We start from the raw sequence: 23476 nt of genomic DNA on the forward strand, positions 1-23476 counted from the left end.
ACTGGAGGAGGAGACCTCTGATAATACCGTTTGTGGACAACTTGCTGAACAATGAACCAATCACAACTCTGCTATTGTGTTATGTGGTCATAGGCCCGATTCTGAGCTCACACCGTCTCATATTTATGGAGTTGTAAAGCTTAATTTAGTATTGTTTGTATCTGGATAACTTGAAAAAACATTTTAGTGTTTATGATTTTGTTTGTTGAAGGATGAATGTTTAAAACTTGGTATAAAATGGTAAAATAATTAAAAGACAAATAAATGCTAGGCTTTCAAATGAATGCTGAACTACAAAATCACACAGCAACAGGATGATGTAAAATACAGAGTGGATGCATGTTGGGCTAATGGTGAACTTCATTAGAGGGTACACTGAATTCAGAGTTAATATCTAGAACTATGTGATTCTTAGTATTTACATGTAATTAGGGCTGCAACTACCAATCAATACAACTGCTCAAAATCTATTTTTAGAATTGTTTGCAACAAATTAAATGATAATTTTTGTTGTGGTGCACAATTATTACATCACTCACTGAGGCTGTTTACACCACAAGCAGACAGCTAAAGCTGTGTTTAAATGTGTTGTATAAATAACCCATACTTTCACTTCATGGTAATTTTTTAATGATTAAGCTACAGGTTTAAAACTGTTCAATTAATTTAGAAAATGTTAACTTTAAATGTCTAATATAACTTCTGATGGGTTTTAAATGTCTGAGTTAAAATGTGTGAAGGACGTAACATCTTTTAAAGCACAGAGTTCGGTTGTAAAGGTTATGCAAGAATTGGCAGTGACAGAAAGAAGGAGTCATCATTGACTGGTCAGTCAGTCTGCTGCTCTGTAAGTCTAGAAGCTCAGCTAGTGTAAGCCTATATGTGCCTGTGGCAACCAAGAATAAATCTCTGGCACACTAAGACATACTACACAGCCTTTGTGCACGCACGCTTGTCTAATCCCTCCTTTATTTAGCAGCAAACACTCAAACCTGAAATCCTTTTTTCTGCTGATTTATTTAATTGAACAGATAACACACGTGCAATATGTAGAAACAATCTGATGTATGCTACTGTTAGAGTGAAATAATGACATTCACATCAATCTTCTAACATGCCTAGTGCTGTGACAATGCTGCTTTGAAAGACTGACTTAGTCTGCTCATGAGAGAAACCAGCACCACCTGAACAGGAAGCAGGTTTTAAGAAAATATCCACAAAGTGAACCAGCTACACTAAAGCTTCCTGATACAGACTAAAAGACATGCTCTGATGTTGGACGTCACATGGACAGTGATAAATATAAAAAGCAGATCTACATGTTCTCATTGTTAGTTCATCTTTATACTCAGATAGTTTCCCTTGTATGTCATAAATCATTATGCCAATACACAGCCCAAACAAACAATATATTGTAATCATTTGTTGTTCAAAATGTTTTCTGTACTGCTTTGGCAACATGGATTGTTGATCTGTCATGTCAATAAAGCTCATTTGAATTGAATTGAATTGAGAGAGAGAGAGAGCGAGAGAGAGAGAGAGAGAGAAAGAGAGAGAGACGGAGAGACAGAGAGAGAGAGAGAGAGAGAGGGAGAGAGAAAGAGCAAGAGAGAGGGAGGGAGAGGGAGAGAGAGAATTTGAAGTGAGGGGTTGGTGGTCTCACACTGCACTGCTTGGATAAAGGAATCTTGCATGCCACCGTAGTGTCCGATTGACAGATTTTGAGTCTACCTAAATACTTAAATTCTTTAAAAATGTACTTTTTTTCTTGCCTTTTAAGAAATGAATGACTCTGATTAACTTCAGTTTTGTACAAGTTAAACACCACAAAGGGCAAACAGCTCAGGACCAAAAACATTTGTCAATGAAATACAGTAAACATTTAATACTGACATAAATTGATTACTTAAAAGAGTAATATGTAAAATATCTACTGAATAAAATCATATCATGACCTTATCATCAGACATTAAGGAAACATGCTTTGTTGAAGTGAAGAGCTGTCAAACACATGGTTACAGCAGAGTGTGTTTTTTTTTTTTTTAATCTGTAGCTATACTATCTGATATCCTTTACACATAAAGAATCCATAGATTGGATTCATCTGTGGGAAGCCTTCTCATTCATTTCATAGGATCATCTTCACTGTCATTATTTGACAGGATCATCAGCCAGCTGATTGTGTAGTGACAGCAAAGGGGATATAACAGCAGTGTACTGATGACCTCGTGTCATCCGTCTCTGAGGACTCTTCTAATCCCCTTCACTTATCCCCATCCTGATACTGCATGACCTCAGCACAGTGGTTCAGCAGCTCCTGCTGCTACGCACAGGCTATTATAAAAAGCTTTAAAGCCTTGTCTACATGATCTGTTTGGAGATGTATCTTAATGTCTCTTATCCTTCACTGTTCCTGCAGAAGACAGCAGGTATGATGCATAATGTTTGGTTGTGCAGACTGATAGGATTACTGCTGGATTAAACTAGTTGGTTCTATTCCAAGTTAGACGAGCACAAACAGAGGCTCGTACTACGGAGCAGACATTGGAGTTAGCGAGGTAACATCAGGTTTTACTGAAGGTTTCCCAAGCTTTGAAGGTGTGGTTCACATCTTACAAGGGTTGATCACAACCTAACCTGTCCCGGGGTAGAAGATAATTACTCAATCCAATTTAAGCACTGCAAACTGATCAATCACTTTTTCTGATCCTGGAGCTGTGAGTGTGGATTATGAGTGAGGAGAGAGAGTGTTCAGGCTTTACATGATGATTTCTGTTCAAATGTTAGATAATCAATTTGCTTTTATCCATATTAACGTACATCGTAGAATAAAAAAAACTGATTTGACACTGCTGCTTGTACATGTTTAAAAAAGCACATTTAAAAAGTTAGATTGCTTACCCCTAGTTTGAAGTGTGAAAGTCTAAAACCATTATTAACAAGGTACAAATACAACCCTAATTCCTAAAGAGTTGGGACACTTTGTGAAATGTAAACAAAAATACAATGTAATGATCGTACAACATTAAAACCACATTTGATTGAAAAAAACAAAGACAACATATCAAATGTTGAATTTGAGAAATTACATTGTTCTGAAAAAAAAATGTTCATATCAAAATATTCGTAACAGGGTCAAGTTTCAACACTGTTGGGTCACATCTTGTTTTAATAACACTCTCTGCAAGTGTATTTGGTATTATTAAAATGTTTTACCATTCTTCTTTAATGTAGGGTTTCTCAGCTGATCGACAGTTCAGGGTCTCCTTCGTCATATTTACTCTTCATAATACAAATCGAGTCAGTTTGACACATGGGGACTGTAGGAAGGCCCAGATGTAGAAGTGGAGAATGTGGTCTGGCATTGTCTTGCCGAAATAATCAGGCCATCACTGAAAAATAAGTTGTCTAATAGGTATACATATAGGTACATATCGGTTAGTATTAATACTGCCTTCACAAATGTGCAGGTTAGCCATGTGCACTAATGCACCTCCATCCATCACAGATTGTGGCTTTTGAAGTAATTACTGATAACAGGCTGGATGGTACCTCTCCGCTTTAGCCCAAAGAACGAGGCATCAAGGATTTTTTAAAAAGTATATTATATATATTATATAGTAATCAGACATCAGGACAGTTTTCCATTTTGCCTCAGTCCAAATTAAAATGACATAAGCTTAACATACCATAAACAGAATACACACAACCTTGCACATTTAAACTGCAGAACACACAAAAAAAACTGACTGGAACAAGAGAAGGCGTGGACATTTCTGGATCTGCTATATATACAGTTTTCTCATTTGCATTGTAGATTTACAGTGAACAACTGTAAATGTAGTGGTCTGTGTTCATAGAAAATGATTTTTAGAAATAATGGGGAATCATGTCTGTTTTTCATAAATAGTGAATGGACTTGAGTTGAGTTTTCTAGTCTTCTGACTACTCAAAGCTCTCTTACACCACATGTCATACCTACACATTCACACACTGATGGTAGATGTTGCTATGAAAAGTGACCATCAGAAGTAACTAATCCCATTCCTATGCACATGTTGCTGCAGGAACTGGGGATCGAAGCCTCAGCGTTCCGGGTGAGAGACGACGACTCCACCAACTGAGCCACAGTTGTATGTTTGAGGGCCCAAACATCACGGCAGTTTGTGGCCCCGCCCCCTGCATACAGAGATCTCTTCCAAAATAAATAACATACCTGTGTCAACATTTGACACATTTCAATGTTTTGAAATGTGTCACATTGTTTTAATTACATGACACATATAGTCCCAACCTTTTAGATAATGGGGTTGTAAATTTCAGCCACAAATTTATTTTAATTAGAATCCACATATGTTATCATTACAAAACTACTTGTGCTCTAATGATGGAGTAGTGATATTATAAATATATTGTTCTGGTACATTTATCCAGTCAGCATTTTAATGTTTAAGCCTGTGTGTATTGTGTGTGTGTTATGTTGCGCTTGCTCTATAGATACATACAGAACTCTGCTGAAAACAAAACCAAGGACAATACTTTTCCACTCAACAAGAATTAATTAAAGCCCATTTTAAGTTTGTGGGAAATCCCCTGCTGACCTACATTTCATCATGCTTTTATGTGATGCTGCTTCACTTTCTCCTGCTGCTCGTTCAGCATATCCATCGCTCTTTGAAGCCTCAGCTTTGGCTTACTGGTCGTCAGAATCTTGTTATCATTTACTTCTGTATTTTGGTTGATATGTCACCATGGTAGCGACCTGTCAATCACAGGTAGCCCCTCCCTGAAGCATACACTGGTCACGTTAACTACAATGAACCAACATGTACATAATGTACTGCAGTAACCAGGAAGGCACTTGGTATAAAGACCAGAATCTCACAAGGAAAAAACTATTCTAAAGCAATAAATCGAGGGTTGGGGGTTGGGGGATGAGGTGTTGGACCATTTTGTATACTCAGTGCCGCAAATGGCTCACAAAATTGCGCAGGTCTAATTCACACAGTATTATTACAGAGTTAATGATATTCAAGCGCAAACAAGCCCATAAAGTTGTCCTGCTCGGTGCAGTCTGCTCCTCTTTAGCGTCTCAATGTGGAGAAAAGCTGCAAGTTTACTCTGTGGGAGCTCTCATGCTGAGGTAGCCACTTTGTGCACATGTAAGGAATATGAGCTAGGAGAGGAGGGTCTATGCCAAATTTAAAACATGTAATATGAGTTTCACTTTTTAAATGAAGTTTGTGCATACTGGCTCCAGGCTGTCTTCACAAATGTGGATCAAGTGTGGACAGGCTGACAGGCTGTGGCTTTATTAATGATAGTAATGTCCAAGTAATTTTAAAGTCATGCAGAGGCAGAACTGTTTTCCTGATCAGTGAAAGTTTACATGTAACATCTCTCATAAATACTAGCGTCAGTGTTTGTGAAATAGAAGCTTTTTTGCAGTGAGTCTTATTTGCATGAAAAGGTGGAAACATTTTCACTAAATGACTGCAAAAAATTAAAAATGCCCATTCACAACTTTCCAAATGTCACTGCTGCAAAATACATGACAAATTAAAAAAACTACCAGTTTGTGAAAAAATAAATAAATAAATAAAATGCTCCTTAAATAAAATACAATTTGAAAGAAATGTTTTACACAGGCTGTGTGTATTTTGTTATTCTGGCATTTTTATTAAGGGAGGGAGAGAGGTGCAGCAGGGACAGACTGTGAGACAGACTTTTTTTTAACTATTTGTAAAGGTTTCAGTAAGTGGGCACAAAGGCTGCCCAATCCTTTGGTGAATCAGTCCCTCAGACTTATTTACAACCAGTGGAGATGAACATTAGAGGAATGCAGGATTAAGGCACTCCTTAATTGGCATTATTTTGTGAAGCAATGGCAATTCACTTTTTACATGATTCAAACACACCCTGTACCAGCTAGGGTTTTTTTTAATCATAAGAGATTAAGAGACAAAGCTAGTAGATATTTTCCACATCTACTCACTTAGACAAATGGAAGCCTTACCTCAGACCCTTATGTATTTATTGAGCACCTGAAATGTTGTTTTTATATGTTTCTACTGAGGTGAACCAGTTTAGCCTCCCCCTGCTTTACTTCTGTAGACTATCTATAGAGGTGTATCTTCTGTGTCAGAGACTCACCTCTTCCACTGGACAGGCAGGGTGAGCGAGCTCAAAGTTTTGAATAGAAACACTCTTCTCCCACTTGTCCGCCATGTGGTTGACCTCTTCCAGCTTTTGCTCGCAGCTCTTCTGTGTGTTTAGCAGCGTCACTTCATAAAACTCCTGGATATCTGTGAAATAGAGGGAACAGATGATTCATATTCTGCTTAGCTTCTTAATAGACAATACAGTTAGAGAACCCCATAAATATGTTTTTTTAAACATGTGAACCAGATCAGCCTTAATCAGGTCTACAAACATACATTTTATTAAAATACATGTAACTTTCCCATCAAACAATTAAACTAAGATACTCGCATTTCTCTGAGGATCTTACATACATGTCATGAACAATTAAAAATAATCTGCAGTTCCAGTGATTAAGAAGTGTTAAATTGGTAAGTAATGCTACAGCAGATGATTCTGCATTGACCTCCTGTTGATTTCACTGATTGCCTCCTGCAGAGATTATGCAAACAAAGTATCTGCAACCATTTTAAAAATAAATGTGTTCCTTGAACTTAAACACATGCCACACCGAGTATATGACAAATATATATTTTAACTAGGGGATAGTAACACCCGTCTTTAGCTGAGAGAAATGTTCATGTTTGTGTCCAATAACCAGTGAACATGACATTTTAGAGTTACAGGTGATCTGTGTTGCCATTTTCTTTTATTTGTCCACTAAGGCCATGTTCACACTTGACTTTATTTTTCAACTGCCAGCGCCTTTTTTACATACAAGCCTATGGAAAAAGGAAAAAGGATGATGCCTTTTCAAAAAGCGCTGCACCCCCCTTTTTCAGTTCAATTGTTTCAACTTTTCAGAAAAGCGCCTTTCTGACAGCTAATGTTTTTGGTGTCTGACTTCCTGTCCCGCTTGTTTTTTTCTGTGCTAAATTGATGCGTCTGCTCCGGCACGCTTGCACCGTAGGCTAGATCTGGTTGTTAAGGTTAAAGAACACTCATGCAGAAGCGCTCAAAAGGCGGTGAAGGCAGCACTTTTTCTGAAAAAAGAAGTCCAGTGTGAAGATGGACTAAAAGAGCAACTCACAGGTTGGAGACCCCTGTGTGTCAAACTGTAGGAAAATAACTTAGAATTAATATTTACAATGACATTAATGACTTCATACAGAGTCAGTGAGGTAACAGCCTTAATCTGGAGCTGCAGTCTAAGACACACAAACCCTGTTACAGAGCGCTGCGTTCTGTAACTGGATGTAACTACATACATTACAGCGTTACTGGAATGGCAATTTGGAACGTATTTCACTTGTTCCAGTGATTGGCTGGTTCTGAAGGTCCCCCAAGCATACTCAGATCTGGGAAAGACTGCGTTTTCATTCAATGCTCCTAATTCCTGGAATGTCATCCAACAAATGTTAAAGATTAAGACTCTGCCCTCATATGCAGCCTTTAAGGCAATAGTAACGGACCATTGCTCATCAATTTGTAACTGTTTTTAGATATGTTGCTGGGTGTTTTCTGGACATCAACTGTAACTGTTTCCTTTTTATAACTGATTTTTTTTAATTTTCTACTCGCTTTTTATCTGTGTCCCCTCTTCTTTGCTGTGAGCTCGACGTCACTGTGAATGAGGGAAACCTCAGTGTCTATGGAGTTCAATTAAAGGTTTTGAATTGAACTCCAGTTCTATGAGTACGTGCACAAATGGTTTGGTGACAAAAACTGTGATTGAAATGATGCAGCTTTTCATATTACAATCAGAAGAAGTACTGACCTTCTCGCTGACAAGCCAGCTATCACATTAACTGGAAAACTTCTTGCAGAAAACACTGCAAGGATACAACAAAACATGAGTATAGTAAGTGAACCTGATGTTGTGTACTGTATGGACCACACATCAGTCCCACCCGGTCCTGAACTCTATCATACTTCCAGGATCATAATCCTCCGGTTGCAAAGGATCGCCAAAGAGGACATTGCATTGTTTTTAAAATGTTATTATCTTACATAAAGGGAGTCATCACAGCCATAGAGGTTGTTGTTGTAAAGTGTGTTTCATTTTGTGATCGCGCACATTCACAGGCTATGATCCTCGCTCCTCCTCAAACAAGCCTGAGGAGATATGTGTGTGTGAGTTTGACCAGAAGAGATGCTTTTAATATGTTTCCATGAGTCACTGTGTGTTCAGATCATGAGGTCACTTTGTGTAAAGTTCTCCTGACGCTGTAACTTCTTCATTAAATGATTCATTTGTCTCTGCTCGTCATCTGTTGTCTTACTCTGCCACTGCTTGAAATTCCTTCATAATAAAGGTCAACCAGATACAAGCTGTGGACTTTTATTGTGAAGAATTTGACGGAAATTAAACAGATTTTTAGCGGAGCAAGTGGGAGTCCTTTGACCACCGGTAACAGCTCGTTCCTTCAGCGGAGAGAAGGCTGCTCTGTTGGTAAGCTGAGCAAATTCATTACTCAAAACCCCCTGCTCTTTTCCAAACCCTGTTTGTGAGATGCAGAAATGAATTCCTGTCTCTTCAACTGCTCAAACTGCATCAATGCACAGAGATAGCTTGGTTCCTATTCCATTCAGAGAAACAACAGAATCAATGTCCTGCCAAGCTAGAATTTGTGCAATGGAATAAGATTCGAATAACTCCCACCACCCCAAACACACACACACACACACACACACACACACACACACACACACACACACACACACACACACACACACACACACACACACACACACACACACACACACACACACACACACACACACACACACCGACAGATCGTGTGTCTCTTACTTTGTAATGAAATATGACAAACAGATTATGACACAGAGAGAGTGAGAAATGACAGAGTGTGTGCACATGTGACACAGATGAGCATTAATATACACCAGCGGTCACTGGTGTATTTTTCTCCAGGCCGGGAGACATTTCAATCAATCAATCAATTTTTATTTGTATAGCGTCAACTCATAACAAGTGTTATCCAGAGACATTTTACAAAAAGCAGGTAAAAGACCTTACTCATTGTTATGTTACAAAAAGCAGGTAAAAGACCTTACTCATTGTTATGTTACAAAAAGCAGGTAAAAGACCTTACTCATTGTTATGTTACAAAAAGCAGGTAAAAGACCTTACTCATTGTTATGTTACAAAAACCCGGCCTATCCATCATGAGCACTTTAGCAAAGCAGCAAAAGTTACAGTGGTAAGAAAAAACTGCCTTATTAAAAGGCCGGCTCATGACGAAACAGCCTTCACAGGCCTAGACTCAGGCAAGAAAAATACACTTCTTTAAGCGAGTTCATTGTCATTAGCTTACAATATTCTCTTTGTTGGACTGGGGTATACAATTTGGCTTATTAACTCAATGCTAACACATAATGAAAATTGCCATTAGCATGGTAACAGAATCAGCATCGCGATCACTGTATTTTAACAGCTGACTTGTTAAGTGAAATAGATCGTTTATTAAGTCAAGAGATGCTCAGTTAGTTTCTTATCTCCACAGTCTGTAAGTCTGTTTAATGGCAGTTAGCAAACACTCTTCAGATGCACCACAGCCACTCTCTGGTGGAAATACCACATTACAGCCAGGCGGCAGTATGAATAAACTTTTTTTTGATGACATTCAAATATTTGAAAGACCCATGCCTTGTGGAAACATTGACAACTTTAAAGCTCTGTACATTTCATACATACTCAGTGCCGGTAAAAAGACATGCATGCTATTCCTCATGCAAATGGTGATGTCATATAACCATCTATCTTCTACAGATGTTTCTTCTTCTACTGTTAGCATGTATTTTAAAGTGTGACTTAAGTCGCACTAACAGAATATATCAACTTGTTTTAGCACCATGTAAACGTACTGAATGATACTCATACATGTGCACCTGAACAGTTTTTAAACCTATTTGTTTTATACTTTCAGGACTAGTGTCTGCACTAGTGTAAACATTTTCAAATGGTCTGTTGACATTCTGAGTCACTGCCTTATCACTGCATTATAAGCTTTTAGAGTGGACTCAACATCTGTTGGTGCATCATTACATCCACAACAAACCATATTGTATAACATAAGTAGGCTCTGTGTTTGGCTTTACACTCATGTGCACTTGTTTTTGAACTCCACTCACATTTCTGGAATGGCTAGCAATGTGTAACTAACTATACTCCTAAAACGAGTGATGTGCCACACCAGCTTTGTACATAAAAGATGGATGAACATTTAAATAGCAATGAATAAACACCAAATGTCCACACTGAGCAGTAGACCCATGGTCCTGTTTCTGTTTGTCATACACAAATATATGAATTCAATCCTTTCTTAGAATAGGAAAATAAATAGTAAAAAGGTATGGAGTTCTTGTAAACAAAATCAGACAAATAACATCACAGTTCTGTGCTTTGTAATTCAAATGAATACAGCTTAATTTATGCAAATCTCTAACAGCTCTCATGGGAAACAGCAGGGTGAGTATTTATCTTAGACTCTATGTAGTACAAAACAGGTTGTCACTATTTTATTCTTATGATAGAATAAAGAATGCAAATGTGTCTGTGTTTAAAAAAAGTTAAACTCGGTGTCATTATGAAGACTCAAATGTTATAAAGACTTAAAATGACTAACATCAAAAGTAAACACTTATCAGCTGTGCTCACCATTACGTTTATTTAACAAGATCTAACAGCTGGTATTAAATTCTCACTTATCTGCAGTGCAATACACTCAAAAACAATGAAAACATCATCTGTTCTTATGCAGAGTTCACGGAAAGAAAGAAACGACACAAAGTTGATAAGAATAACTCACAGTGCAGTAAAACCTCCCTGCTCTCTCTGCTCATATTGCTGTGCTGCTAGTCTGTGAAACAGTGTGCTGTGGGAGCACCAGATGCCTGATGGCAAGCTAACAGTGAACCTAATCCTCAGATATAGAGGCTGCCTGTTTCCTTCAATGCAGACAATGACCTTACACCCCGCACAGTCGATGTTTAATTCAGCTCTCCTCTGGGTAACATGCTCAACACAGCCAGCCACCCTGTCACACTCTCCCCTTAATGACCAACACTCTGTTTCATAAGAAGCGGATGCAGTGGTTTCGACAACTCATCGACATCCCTCTTCACTGATACTGCTGTCATAGTTCTGAGTTTCTGTGCACGGATCAAATTTCAATAAAGTGACCTGGGTGAATGTGTTGAACGGTTATTCAGCAAGTCACAAAAATAGAATAAATTGTGCTAGCTAAGAATTTTAATCATGTAATTACACTTTCCAGTGGAAGTACATGTTAAACCCTTGGTATTATCTGTTAATCCATTGGCTTTATAAGAAAATGACAATGAAAAAATCCCAATCTGGTGAGTATTTGTGTCAGTAAGACCATGGGTATTGTCATGACATGCATTCTGCTCATCAGCACAGACATGCTATACTGATCAGATGCAAATATGCAATTACTATTTGTTTGTCAAATAAGCAGGATAATTAGTATGTAAAAGTAATATCTGAGATTGTTAGAGCCTTGCAAGTCCAATGTGAGGATAAAAAGGAAGCTGATGCACCTATAAAAGCAGAAAAACCAGCAGAAAAACCATTTACCAACAACATCTATTTGCATTTTTTTGGAAAATTTGCATCCCAAAAAGTGGTACTTCTTCCATCCCTGTTCATACTGTAGAAGCAACAATCACATGATAGATTTTAGCCCAAAAATCTGAATGTGATGAATATCAGATGAGATGTTGGCTGTTCAGATTGAACTGATTGCGAGCAAACCCCGGCACACCGTCTTACTTATAAAAAAGACATTAATTATATGGCAGCAGTTTAGTACTAGATCTTCATCTAGTTAGAAAGGCAGGCCATCTTACATAAGGAGCGGCTGGAAGCCTGCAAACAATCAACATCATCATATACAATCTGAAGACATTAACTAATACATATTGAAGTTACATAATACATTTTAAATTCATAAATTCAAGTTAAAAGGACACAAAAAGTCTCCTCAAAATTAACTGATTTACTAAATTAAAAAAAAAATCCTAGTTACCTTCACCACTGACTGGGACTTGGTCACACAGTAAAACATCAACTTATTAAAAAATAGAATGATTTTTTTACAAAGCTGTTTATCATTAGTTTCATTCATATTGTTGTATATTGTTGTCATGAACATTTGAAGGTTCTTTTACTTATTTTCTCAGGTACTTAAAGGGGGCATGTAAAATGCTGCTCTCATGCCCCCCTTTCAGTTGCCTAGGCAACCCTGCAGTGGCTCTGACAAGATTTGAATTCTCTTTGACATATGTGTTCGACATGCAACTTTACTGGTCGCTTCAGTTAACAAGCACAGATTGGTATACTGACACAAAGCCTTTTCACAGTGCACACACACACACACACACACACACACACACACACACACACACACACAGTCACAATGCTGCGATGCTTTCTTCATGCTTACGTAACGGGTGGGTGGAGTGGGCCAAGGCTCACAGGGATGCTTCCTCTGAAGCTGTGCTTCTTTGGGGAGCGATTATTCCAGCTGCATCCCCTCCTCCACAGTGACTAAGGTGCCAGCTAATCCTTCTATCTCCCGACACATGCAAGCTACCAATTATTGTTAAGACGTACAGTGAAGCTCACTGTGGCTCTATAAGACATGGTACAGTCCATCAGGGGGGCTAAAGGAGAAGAACTCCATGTTTGTACTAAAGCAACAGGACATTAGTTTGAGACAGAGCTAAACAAGAAGCAGACTGTTTTAACTGTGAACCAGAGAGAACACAACTATTCCAACAGTTTGAGGAAAACATGTAAGGTTAACCTTGTGCAATAGTCAATGTGTGACTGTAGCTGTTTCAACATCTTCACTCCTAAAACTTTACAGAAAACTTTACAGGCAGATTGCCCCTGAAATCTTCCAAAGTTGTTTGTTCACACATGCACCTCACAGAGGAAATGAGAGGGGGATCTCAGGGTGCAATCCATGATGTCAAAAGAATGAAAGGGAAGCTGCAGACAAAGCAACAGAGACCGAAGCTATGATGACTATCTTTGCCTTTGTATATGTCAGTGCTACATGTTGCCTGATATATTCACGATATAAACAAAAGAGCAGAGAAGAACATACTGGCAAAGAGAAAACACTAAGCAATTTCACTACAGGGACAGAGATGGCTAATGTCGTGTGCATACAGTTTATGTTTGAGCGCTGTGTTCTCACATCAGCTCACGCTGACTTCACACAGAAAGGTGTGTGGGGACATGCCAGGTTCACAGTGTAATGTGTCACTGGAAACCCCAGATTCATGTTTCAACGGGTGAAGTATCTTTTTAACCTCATGACGTTTTCCACGGGGTTAAAGTCTTTATATGTGATTTGTCACACTTAAATGTAATAGAAATCAAGTATATCCTCTGTGAGTCATGACTGTCTACAATGGATGTAACACCCGAGTCCCACTGTCTGTGATGTTTTCAGAGTTTTCAGAGTCCTATCTTCAGTTTGTTTACATGACGGCCTGCTGACTCCTCCCCTCACATATAAAAGTTGTTTAAATGAGGGACAAGCATAATAAAGATCGCTAGCATTAGCATGCTAACACAACAATGCACTGCGAGTTGTTTTGGTTTCATGCTGGTGCTCAAGGGCGACATCTGCTGGATCAAGTAGTCACATAGTAGGGGCGCTGGTGGTGCAGTGGTTAGTGTGCGCGCCCCATGTATGCAGGCTGTAGTCCTCCAAGCGGGCGGCCCAGGTTCGAGTCCAGCCCACATGTCATTCCCCACTCTTTCTCCCTGATTTCCGGCTCTATCCACTGTCCTATCTCTCAATTAAAGGCACAAAAAGCCCAAAATTAATCTTATAAATCCCCTAGAAATATAAATCCTGAAAATGTTTTTTGCATTTTTCCTGTTGATCCAAACTTGTACCAAACTATGACCCCAAAACTGATGTAGGAAATGAACTGTGACCTCTTTGAACCGTTACAACCCTCTTAAACACACAATGAAATCCACAGATGATGTCGTCTTTACCATTCGGCCAGAGAATAAGCATCCTCTCTGAAGACTGAATGTGAACGTTGAAAGCAAGTCTGAATTCAGTGGAGGAGCAGTGCAGAGTGGGTGGAAAAAAGCTACTTAGCTTTGACTCCAATTTGAGGGAACAGTGAGAGGAGGGTAAAATTAATGACTGCAAAATGAAGTGAACACTTAACCAGGCCCTGATTCATCCTATTTCCTTAATTTTGGTTTCTTTTGGGAGAAGGAGGCTGGGTGGAGCGAATGTTTCTGAACTTTCTCAAAGTCACATTCAGGCTTGCTGTTCATGGCATCTCCATGGAAACACATTTTAAGTAATGTATTTTCACTGGTAAACACTAGGAGACCAGTGCAATAAATAAGACACTGAAATCCAGCCCTTTATTAAGAATGCATGAAAAGGAAACCCAGAACATTTTATCACCAAAAAGCAACAGGGACTGTGCAACATCATTTTAACTTCTACTTTTGTGTTAGTCCACAATCATTAACTCAGCAAAATTATAAGCGTGAAGCATCAAGTTTAGCAAGAATTTGCATCTTTAGCAAATAATGAGGGCACTATGTCAGAACCTGTTTATACCATGTTCCACTATAACTGTGAGGTGATGGTCCTCAGTCTTTGCCCACTTCCAGATCATTCAGAATAATAAAATGAATATTATGAAGCAATGTAAGAGAACAGAGAAGTATTTAATATTTTAGATATTTTATAAAACCAACAAGCTGGTAATGTTTATCCTACTTTGCCATAATTTGATAAAACAACAGAGTGAGAGACAGGACTGATGCAGGCTTATCTGCATGATAGTTTCTGTTGTTACTTTTGCCAGCCTGATATGTGATAGCAAATGTTATTGTAAATTGAACACATAGCTACCCCCTCTTGTGATAATTGAACCAAGATAAATGAACGCAGGGATGTACAACAATGATTATTTATAAGAGAGATTAAATATTAGATGAGATATCAAAAGCCTTCTGAAACAACTGAATTAGACAATAACAGGATTTGATTTGATAAAAGGATCAGTTTTGGTAAAAGTATAAAAAGTCTGTAAAGAAATATAAAAACCCAGGGAGCATTTAGATATCTGATTGCTGAGGGGATGATGTTCCAACCCAATGAGATTTAGAAGTAGAAGAAGAAAATTGTCATCATAGCGTCAGACTCTATTGCTTAGTCCACCACTTCTACGTTGTTCTGACGTCATGTCGTGTTGCCTCCTAAGATCCCCTCCCCCCCATCCGACAGGTACAGTTCCTGCTGTGATTTTAAGGGCATCCTCCCTGAAATTTTCCAAAACTTTGCAGGAGTGCTTGTGTGAAAACAGCTAATGAATCAAAGCTCACAGCTTTGTGTTAATGCATGCCTGTACACTTTCCAACTCCATGTTAGGAGGCTGAAAACAGAAACATATGCGTCTGTGTCTGCGATTTTCTGAGGTCAGCCATGAGGCTGAGGTAGAGCTCAGCCAATTGCTACAGGTCAGCTCAGTGTGTGGGTGTCTTTGACCTCACAACCGTGGGAGGAAAAACTCATCTGAGAGTGCCCAGGCAACACATCACATGTATTAGAATTTCTTAACATGTACATTATACAGCTGAGTTGTACACAGCTATGTCTTTGCCACATAAATATTATTATTATTTTTACTTTCCTACACTCTTCACTCTGATTTCAGAACAGTGGAAATCACTCAGAGCTTGTAGAGAGCAAAACAGTACACTGCAGAGCTATAGGATGTTTGTCTCAGCAAAAACAGCAAAAACATGAGCAAGGCTTTCTTTCAGTGCCTCTGGAGAAAAGCTTCATTGGAGAGAGGAGGAGAGAACTGGAAGGTAAAGCAGGTCTTCTGGCACCCCCTGCTGGAGCTTCTTATCCAGATACAATTATGTTCATCAATGAATATTCTCATCCACATAACACCTGAACCAAGTGAAAGCTGTCACATCAGGAAACGTCAGTGAATGATATCTTGTTGTGTGGGCTCAGCTGTAACCTTATCAGCATGTTAACTCTGTCTGCAGCAACACGTTTCCTCATCTGTTCCCCTTACTGCTGTGTTTGAAAACAACTGAAAGTATGACAAAGACTCAAAACTGGTAAAAGACCGAACAGAGTAGTAGCCATATTATCTGTCTTGATCAAGTGTTCATATTTACAGTTGAGATGAATGGATTCCAGAACCTTCTGCAGCAGCTGGACAGAAGATATGATGTGATCAGGAACATGATTCAAGCACAACTTACATACCAGCCTTTCTATGCTTGCACCACTGGACGAGTAGGGGCATTGATGCATGCATGTGGTAACAATCCAGTAATTAACTGAGGCCTGGAAAACAAACCTTCAGGGATCTGTCCTGACCCTGAAACATGTCCTTACAAAAGAATGTTACAAACTCAATCCCCAAATAAAGATTTGGCTAAAATGATCATTAACATTATTCAACCCATTCTTTTCTATGGAATTGAAGTGTGCCACCCTGTAACAAATAACTGGCAGACATCTTGGGACACAACTCCAATCAAGAAATGTCATCTGCTGTGAGGAATTCCTAAAGGTCCAGAGAAACTACCAAACCTGGCATGCAGAGCAGAGCTGGGGGAATTCCCTCTCTCTCTCTCCACATGATCAAAAGAGCGATCAGATTCCAGGTTCACTTAGTGAAAGCTGATCCAGAATCCTACAATCAAATGGCCTTTGTGAGCAGCAGTCTCTGCCTAGAGACTGATCCTAATATCAAAGAAAGCTAATCAACTCAAAAAAAGAGCTCCAACTCAACAAAACACAAATTAAAACTATTAAAAAGGAAGACAATCAAGATACGGCAAAATGAAATCAAATCCGTCACTAAATCTGAATGTTATTGTTTACTGAAAATAGAGTACTTATTAGCTAAATACTAACAATGGACAGACTCAGCAACATAAATTAGAAACTGAAACAAAAATTGGAATCCTAGGGAAGAAATAATCTGTGAAAAAAAATGTTTATTTTGTTAATATGTAATTGTAATTAATCGTATTATATTTAATGTATCGTTGCATACTTCTATGTGTGTTATTTGTATTTATTAAAATATAAATATATTAAGATATAACATAACTGTTGAATGTTTTATATGTTATATTATTGTCAACTGTTTTGATCATTTTGCTTTAGTAATAACAGAATAGCTCAGCAGCTTCAACTAAATAATTTTCTTTTGTTTACTTGTTCAAGACTTAGACTGCAGCTAAGACATTTAAACAGCTGTTTGGAAAATGTCAAAAGAATGGAAGAATATAGTTTTATTTTTAATATCTTCATTTTTTTATGAATACAAACTGTCAAATAATTGTAATTGACTTCATTTCATCTGATAGTGTGATGAGTCTAGGTGCTAGAAGGCTCTTCTACTAGTCTTGAAACGTTAATTATATTAAAACCAAAATGTAAAAATCTATAGCAATATTGAAAAAAACAATACATTCTTAACCTAAATGAATTAATTACATATATTGTATTTATCTTTCATACTTCCATAAACTACTCACTGTGTGCGCAGGCTCTGCAAAATCATATAAAACATATACCATATGTCATAAATCTGTTGTCTTACTTTAAAGAGTATGTATTTGTGTATACATTGGCAAACATAGTTTTTTTCTTTTACTGCTCTGTACAAATTCAAATGTATCTAACAAAATGACTAATGTAAGGGTAGGTGTAATAAGTCTACTAGTGGTAGAACTGAAATCAGTGGTCTCAACTTTTAGAAGGTCTCGTCTTGGAATCGAAAGCATTTAAACTCGGTCTTGTCTCGGTCTCGGACCGGGCAGTGTCCAGATTTTAAGACAAGTCAAGACCAACATCTGCAGGTTTATTTGCATAATTCTTTGATCAATTAGCTATCAATTATAAGGAATTCATGGTTATAGCCATAGACTGCACATCCTTGGGGTGGCAGTAGCTTAGTCTGTAGGGACTTGGGTTGAGAACCAAAGGGTCGCTAGGTTCAAGCCCCGGTGCGGACCAAATATGGAAGTTGGTCTGGTAGCTGGAGAGGTGCCAGATCACTTCCTGCGCACTGCTGAGGTGCCCTTGAGCAAGGCACAGAACCCCCTCCCCACTACCAGCTCAGAAGCACCCGCTGTGAGCAGCTCTGTCACTCTGACATCTCTCCATTAGTGCATGTTCATAGGATCCTGTTTGTGCATGTGTGTATATTTCAGCCTATGTGTGTGTTCATGATTTACAGAGTGTAAAAACAGAAATCCCTTGCAGGGATCAATAAAAAAGTAAATCTTATCTATCTTAATCTTAAACTTTAAACTAGAGTTCCACAAGAAGAAATATATTGGCGTATTGGCATAATGTACTCCTGCCATACCAGCTAATTGTCATGGGAAAAGTGATCTGGAGAAAAGAGTGGAAACCCTGATATATAAGGTTTCAGAGAAATAAATACATCTGAATGATAGGACTTCAGTTGAAGTTCAGAATTTCAAGTGTCTCCATTGTGAGCATTTCTAATGGACTTCCAAGTGTACAAACAAAGCTTACAACCACTTACAACAAAATTCTGTCCATGAGAAACATTTGTTTCTTTTTTTACCGTCTCCCTCACTCACATTCAGCTCACACACAGCAGGTCGAGTAAACACTAAACAGCCACTTGTTATCACTTATACAAACAGACAGACATGATGTTTAGAACATGAGAAAAGTGAGACAGGTGGTATCATGCTTGATTCATTACATGTTTCTGTCCACAAGGTGGCAGCAGTCACATAATCTATTATGACTCTTGATAGGTAAATGAGGTAAAAAGCTCCATGCAGGGCCACATGGGGGATAGTTTAAATAATCACACAAATGCTCTGATAAATATAAATGAAAAGCTCAGTTTTCAAAGAACGCTGTGGAGCACATTAGTGATGTTGTTGAGTCTTATTGACAGAGTGAGGGAACAACAGTAAGCTATTTAAATGTGCCCTGATCTTAACAACTGCTTCAACAGATGATCTATCTGATCTAAGCTCTAAAGAAGTCCTTTAATCCATTAAGTACACATGAAAGCCTTAAAACGCACCCAGTGACACTCATAACCTTTGACACCATTCAAAGCAGTCAGAATCATATCAAACACACGTCAATATTTCAGCCATATTCCAGTGATTTATCTATCAGAGGCAGTGACTTCACCTCATTAGTGTCTAACTTTATTAAAAGCAGTTTGTTAGGAGTACTGGTTTAGGCAAAATGGTACAAGGCTGTACAAAAACATATGAATAAAATATTAAATTATTAATAAAGGAACTGGCAAAGCAAAGATCGACACAAGGACAAACCAATTGTTTTTCACTTTCACTATAGTAAAAAGGAACCTTGCTCTTGTTCTCGTGCATTTTCATAAATAATTCTGCATTAATATCTTGTTGTATCATTTAGCTCTATGACCCTAATCCTACATACAGGGGTAACACATAGACAATAGTCGATGGGCTGCCAGAGTACATTTACAGCTGCCCAAGTATATTTCATCTGCGTTTTTTCTTCTTTATTTATTCATTTATTTTATTAATTTCACTCACTGGAATAAGAATTCAAGGCATATGAAGGAAAATGTCTCCAAATGTCTTAATGAAAAGACCACACCCCAGGAGAGATATGAAAGGAAATACAAACCACTAAAACTAACTACATATCAGACATCACATTTAAAGTGCAGGAATTAGTTTAAACAAGAAAATGTTTTTTAAATAGAAACAAACCAGAAATGTTAACAAACAATAATTGAAAATGTATTATAGACATGATCAATGTTCCACTTTATTGTTTACATCGCCAGGACGGCCGGCTGACTCCTCCCCTCGTGTATAAAAGTTGTTTAATTGAGGGACTAGAGAAAAGAAGAATAACATACTGTACTCACTGCTTAACTGTGTTTCTAGATCACGCTCATTTCAGGTAAATTTACATGCAGTGTGAAGATACGAGCATAATAAAGATCGCTAGCATTAACATGCTAACACAACAATGCACCGCAAGTTGTTTTGGTTTCATGCTGGTGCTCAATGGCGACATCTGCTGGATCAAAAAATTGAATATTCTTCCTTTAAATTAACATATTCATGACATGACTCCCAGATACTTCTTTGAGAATTGATGAAGGGATGTTTTATACAACAGAAGATGAAGATTTTTAGCATGTATGGTTAAAAAAAAATGATGAAACTAGTATTTCTCAAACTGCCAGGTAAATGTGAGTTTTCACATACAACATGTACAGACTCAAAAATAGTCAACAACTGCAGTTTGAGAAACAGGGATGCACTTTGTGCCTCAGATTTAGAAAAAGAAGCTAATCTAAATCTGTAGTATTTTATGGAGAAAAGTTGAAAATGTACCTGGAATTGCTAAATGGACATGAGCTTGTAATTAACCATTCACACCAGATTCACACACTGAAGGCAGAGGCTGCTATGTGAAGTGTCTTTCAGTTTAACTAATCCTATTCGTACATATTCACACACCCCGATGCGTGCCTTCATTTTAATATTTTTCGGCAGCTGCTTGCTGTCAATATTATCCTACTCAAAGTATAGGATGATCAATGCGATAGGAATCATCAATAAGCCTCCACACACATGCATCACCTGATGTGAGAGGGAACAATCAGTAGAAACATTTCAAAATATGGGTCATGTTATTTAAGCGTCTCTAAAATACTGCTGATGAATACTGCCAAAAGAGCAGAGACACACAAACAACTATCAACAGAATGAGGCGGGCGGGATAATCAGCTGTGTGTAATGAGAGGTGCAGCTGTTTGTGAGTGATGTTTAGAAGAGAATGGTTAGGTAAGAAACATGAGCGGATTCAGGAGTTTGGTATACAAACTGAAATAAGTTTATGAGTTTGAGAAGTAATCGTATTTAATGATCTTGATATCACTCAAAATAATCGTGATGTTTTGGACCATAACTGAGCAGCTCTAATAGAAATGCACCACCTAACAGTGCGCCTACCTAACTCCATTTTTGGCCCAAGTGTTAGCCCCAGGTGAAAGACAGGGCCATGACACCTCAGGGGTGTGAGGGCAGCTTTAACAGACTTATTTTGCTAAACAAAGTCGTTTCAATACATCGGAAATGTAATGGACTTCAATCCAGTGCCACTCGCCAACACAAACTTCCTTTATCTTCAACCCATAACTGAGGAGTGAAGTGAAGTCCCATTGGTAATATAAGTCTGTCTGCAAAGAATTAATTAACATTTAGAGTCAATTAGAGAAAGAGAAGCCTCCCAGGAAAGAATGTCCCTCCAGGACTGACTAGCCTATGTTCAACAGCTAAAGCTGGAGCTCAATAAAACCTGCTGTGGTCCAAATTCACACGCAATATTTCAGAGACCCTTTGAATCCAAATAAGTTCTCTTCTGATCCAGGTGACAGACTTTATAAAGAATGGACAGAAGAACACTTCGCCTCAAGTGAAGCCAAAAGATTTAGCAGCCCCCCTTGCTGGCTAAATTCTACATTGCAATATTGTTACATTATCTATAAAAGTAAGGTCCTGCACCGGGTTGCACCAGCTATGCACGAGTTCAACCGTAGCCTAGTTAAAACGTGAATTCTAACAGGACAGGGTTTAGCACTACAAACTATTTAAGTATTGTACCAGCTAGTTATTAACTAGAGCTAGTTAATAACTAGAGCTAGTTAATCTTAGGAGGTGTAAAGAACTCCATATGAAATGTTTGTCATGGTGCCTCGTTCTGAATGATAGGATAATGGTAGGAGGGTTGAGGAGGAGCAGAGGGTTTTACTGATGCCAGCAGTGCATTCTTAGACATAGATCCAATCCCTCAGCAATGTAAAGTATGATGACTTTGTTTGGACTCCTCTATTCATTTTCCACGAGCAGAGATAACCCGTATAATAACAGAGTACTGTTAAATTCAGTAACATTTTTACCACTTGATGACCCCATAGTCATTTTTCACTCACTAAAGATTACAGGTGAAGGCTTTAGTTACCACCCAAGCATTTTGCCTTAACATATGTTACATGCATTTGCTTTGCTGTTTCAATCTCCCTCCATACAGTGTGTGCATATGAGAACAATAACTAATCAGAACACTACCGTTTTTTGTACAATGCTGTAACAATATTAATTTCTGCTGTTAAAAATTACTTTTTTGAATGTGGTATGTGACTTCCAGGACACTTGAAGCCAGACTCAAGCGGACCCTCGACGAACTGCACAATTTTGCATTTCCGCATTAGTTTGGGCAGAACTTACACATAGCTGGTGCAACAGACCACTGGTAAGTATCAAAAGAAACCAAAAGCTCAGTTATACGTTTTAGTAAAAGAACTAAACTTATAACATTATTTTAACGCAACATTACTATTTCAATATGAACAAAACTGTCTTACTCTATATCTCGTTTAAAAACATATTGCAGTCTTTCCCAGAGAATGACGCAATATCTTGGAGGTGGACAAAAACACCAGGAGTACGCCTCGCGTTTTGAAAAGTTCCACTCGATATTCCGTTTTTTATAGGAGTTCAGCACAGAATCAGCAGCAAACAGCTTTACATTAACATTATTAAAAAGAAGCCATGAGAAGCTTCAGTTGGATCGAGGCACTTAAGACGGTGCATTTACAATTTACAAGAGGGATACACAAACGGTTGACCTTCTCCTTCTCTCCTCTCCTCTCCTTCTCTTCTCTCTGTCATGCTCATGGCAATTTTATGAATTAATAAAAAATAAAAAAGGTTGGAAATATAATTGGTGGGCCATAAATATACTTGGGCGGCCTGCCCAGGCATCGTCAATGTGTGGGAAACACTGTATTAATATCTTCTTAAAAACACATATAATGCCGACCCTAGAAGTGAGATAAACAAGTTTATGTAAAAAATTCCCAAGTTTAAGTCCTGCTTATCCTGTTGGTGTTCCAATTAGGACAACCCCACGATACGATACATATCACGATACATAGGTCACAATACGATGCATATCACGATATAGAGGTCACGATACAATGCATATCACGATACAGAGGTTACGATATGATGCATATCACGATATAGAGGTCACGATACGATGCATATCATGATACAGAGGTCACGATACAGAGGTCACGATACGATGCATATGGTGATATTGATTTTGGATAATGAACATGTCCTACACTGAATTCACAACAGCTGATCTTTATTGTTGAGAATAACAGCAGAGGCATATTAAGGGATCCT

At 38.2% G+C, this 23476-nt stretch overlaps 1 protein-coding gene across 13 annotated transcripts in view; it reads right to left on the minus strand.

Annotated features, from left to right (window-relative positions):
• The window catches only part of dlg2 (discs, large homolog 2 (Drosophila)), a 179781-nt gene that overhangs the window by 148852 nt on the left and 7453 nt on the right, over window positions 1-23476 (minus strand). For all 13 annotated transcript variants that reach the window (XR_010668637.1, XM_065962674.1, XM_065962678.1 and 10 more), the window contains exon 3: window positions 6154-6305. Coding sequence is in view for 12 of the 13 variants with exons in the window: in XM_065962674.1 (XP_065818746.1) it covers window positions 6154-6305 (152 nt within the window). In the remaining variant the exon portion in view is untranslated. The remainder of the gene's footprint in view (window positions 1-6153; window positions 6306-23476) is intronic.

Source organism: Labrus bergylta, chromosome 14 (assembly GCF_963930695.1).
Source record: "Labrus bergylta chromosome 14, fLabBer1.1, whole genome shotgun sequence".
In the NCBI taxonomy this organism is placed as follows: domain Eukaryota; kingdom Metazoa; phylum Chordata; class Actinopteri; order Labriformes; family Labridae; genus Labrus; species Labrus bergylta.